At 67.0% G+C, this 2470-nt stretch overlaps 1 protein-coding gene across 1 annotated transcript; it reads left to right on the forward strand.

The window, feature by feature from the left end:
* The first annotated feature begins 292 nt into the window (after positions 1–292).
* LOC132009174 (plexin-A3-like) lies at positions 293–2457 on the forward strand. Its single transcript, XM_059387517.1, has 3 exons — positions 293–637; positions 852–1002; positions 2140–2457. Exons 1-3 carry the CDS (start codon positions 348–350, stop codon positions 2233–2235), a joined length of 537 nt encoding a protein of 178 aa, XP_059243500.1. The 5' UTR covers positions 293–347; the 3' UTR covers positions 2236–2457.
* Positions 2458–2470: the final 13 nt, after the last annotated feature.

Consider the following 2470-nt stretch of genomic DNA (forward strand, 5'->3'; position numbering starts at 1 on the left):
GACAGGGGGCAGTGCGAGGAAGACACTGCATGGGGTGGGGGCGCAGGATGGGGGGGCCGGGTGGGGGGGGGAGCAAGTGGGGGGCCGCAGGACGGAGGGTTGTGTCGGGGGGTGCTGGATGGGGGGCCATAGGACAGGGGACTGCCGCTGGACAGGGGGCTGTGCAGGGAGGCTGTTAAAAGACGGGGGGTGGCAAGATGGGGTGGTGCAGGATGGGGGGCCACGGTGCTGTCAGCGGCAGCAGGGGAGGTGGGGATGCCGGCCATGGGGTTAGGATGGAAGGCCATGGGCTTGTGTTTTTCTCTGCAAGAAGGCTGGCAGGGAGTTAAGGGACGGCCAACCTCACTATGTCACCCTGGCCATGCCCAGGCTGGCCGGGGAGCATTGGCGGGAGGGGGCCTCAGGCGCTTGCTCCTCTCCCCAGCCTGCCCCTGCGCTTCTGGGTGAACGTAATCAAGAACCCCCAGTTCGTGTTCGACATCCACAAGAGCAGCATCACGGACGCCTGCCTATCCGTGGTGGCCCAGACCTTCATGGACTCGTGCTCCACGTCCGAGCACCGGCTGGGCAAGGACTCCCCGTCCAACAAGCTGCTCTATGCCAAGGACATCCCCAACTACAAAAGCTGGGTGGAGAGGTGGGCCCTGCAGCCCCCTGCTGGGTGGGCCTGGGGCGGGTTGGGGTAGAGGGAGGGGAGGGGAGCTTGACTGGGCAGCCCAGAGAGCCCGCTTGCCACCCCGCCCTCTCCCCAGCCCTGTCGGCTTTAGGAAGAAGGCCCGGAGAATGGCCTGAGAACCAGGTCAGGGGTTTTGGCGGCACCTGCCTCTGTGACCTACTCAGGGTTCCGACAGGTACTACCGGGACATCGCGAAGATGGCGTCCATTAGCGACCAGGACATGGACGCCTACTTGGTGGAGCAGTCGCGTCTCCATGCCAGTGACTTCAACATCTTGAGCGCGCTCAGCGAACTCTACTTCTACGTCACCAAGTACCGCCAGGAGGTGTGTGCCAGTTCCGCAGGCGCCCAGTTGTTAGGCCCCGAACATGCATTTGGTGGCAAAAGTGGGGGGCTCAGTAAGGGTAAGGGAGCTCCAGGGCGTGGGAGGGGACAGAGAGGGCCTAGAGGCCACCCCTGAGATTGCTCACGGTGCCCCGCCTAGCCAGCCTCCAGGCCAGCACCTGGGATGCTTTCCGCAGATGCTGGGGTTTGAGGGACCTAGGAGAGAAGCCACCGGCCAGAGAGTCAAGTTCTGGTTGGGCAAAAGTAAAGGTCCAGGGAAGGGATGGGTGGATGTGGGGGTGCCCAGAGGGGTGAGGCCAGAAGGTGAGCAGGGCTAGAGCCTTATAGGGCCCATGGTTTTTGTGACTGCAGCCTCAGGAGGCTGGAAACATTAGAGATGTGAGACTGAGGATGTATTATTACTGGAAATGAGAACCTTCCAGCCAGGACCCGGCCCTGAAAGCCCGGAGCCTGCACGAGCTCACCGGGGCGGCCCAGAGCCCGTGTAGAGGGAGAAGCGGCCTGTGCGGCGAGCCCTGGGGCCCTGGGACACTCGGAGGTGGTGGAGGAGAGAGGGAGCAGCCACGGAGACTGCAGCGGGGCGGCCAGAGGGCCGGGAGGGACCCCGAGAGGGCAGGTGCAGGGTGACCTCCCGGCTCGGGAAGGGTCGCACATACGCGCGCACCGGGGCAGGGGGGAGGTCAGGGAGGAGGGAGCGAGGGGCTCCGCGGGGGCTGCTGCCGGTCAAGGGACAGGACGCCTTCCGGAAACCCGCCCGAGAGAGGTTCGGGTGGGCGTGGGAGTTGCGTGTGCCGAGGGGCTGGGGAGCTCGGGGTCAGCCATCCGGGCCGCTCTCGGGAGGGGCTGCCCTCTGCCCCCCCCCCCCCCCCCCCCCCCCCCGAGAGCAGGGAGCCCGGTTCTGCAGCAGGAGGGGCTCTGGGGCGCAGGAGAAGCTGCCCACCGAGTTGCCGGGGGAGGGGTTGTGCCTCCTTCCGCGTGCCCGGGGGTCCCCCAGAGAGGACGGGGCGCGCCCAGGCGCCGGGGAGGGAAGAGCTCCAGCTGGGGAGGAGGGCTTTGGCCGGCGGGCACTGGCCCCTCCTCGCCAGCCCCGCTCCGGGGGGACACCCCCCTCCCCCAGGTTCTCACCGCTCTGGACCGAGATGCCTCCTGTCGGAAGCACAAGCTACGACAAAAACTGGAACAGATCATCAGCCTCGTGTCCAGCAACAGCTGAGGGTGGCGGAACCGGTTGCGGGGCGGGGCGACTCGGTCCTGAGCTGTCCTCCTGGCTGAGCCCTGGATCCGGGGGCGCGGGGGCGGGGGTTCCCTGGGCCAATATGCCCCCAGCACACCTGGGCGCCCCCTTCATTAGTGCCTTCCTCTGGGCCCTGTGAGGGGGCAGGGGTGACAGGACCAAGCCCCCGACCCCGGCAGCAGCAATACCCCTGCCCCCTGCCTCCTGCCCAACC

The sequence above is a fragment of the Mustela nigripes genome, unplaced genomic scaffold (genome assembly GCF_022355385.1).
Source record: "Mustela nigripes isolate SB6536 unplaced genomic scaffold, MUSNIG.SB6536 HiC_scaffold_6508, whole genome shotgun sequence".
Lineage (NCBI taxonomy): Eukaryota > Metazoa > Chordata > Mammalia > Carnivora > Mustelidae > Mustela > Mustela nigripes.

What these genes read in the sequence shown, in the direction of transcription:
- LOC132009174 (XM_059387517.1), top strand. Translation starts at nt 348, where the DNA reads ATGTCACCCTGGCCATGCCCAGGCTGGCCGGGGAGCATTGGCGGGAGG. An exon ending in TACAAAAGCTGGGTGGAGAG is followed by an intron (nt 638 to 851) that starts GTGGGCCCTGCA and finishes GGGTTCCGACAG; the next exon opens with GTACTACCGGGACATCGCGA. An exon ending in TCACCAAGTACCGCCAGGAG is followed by an intron (nt 1,003 to 2,139) that starts GTGTGTGCCAGT and finishes CCCCTCCCCCAG; the next exon opens with GTTCTCACCGCTCTGGACCG.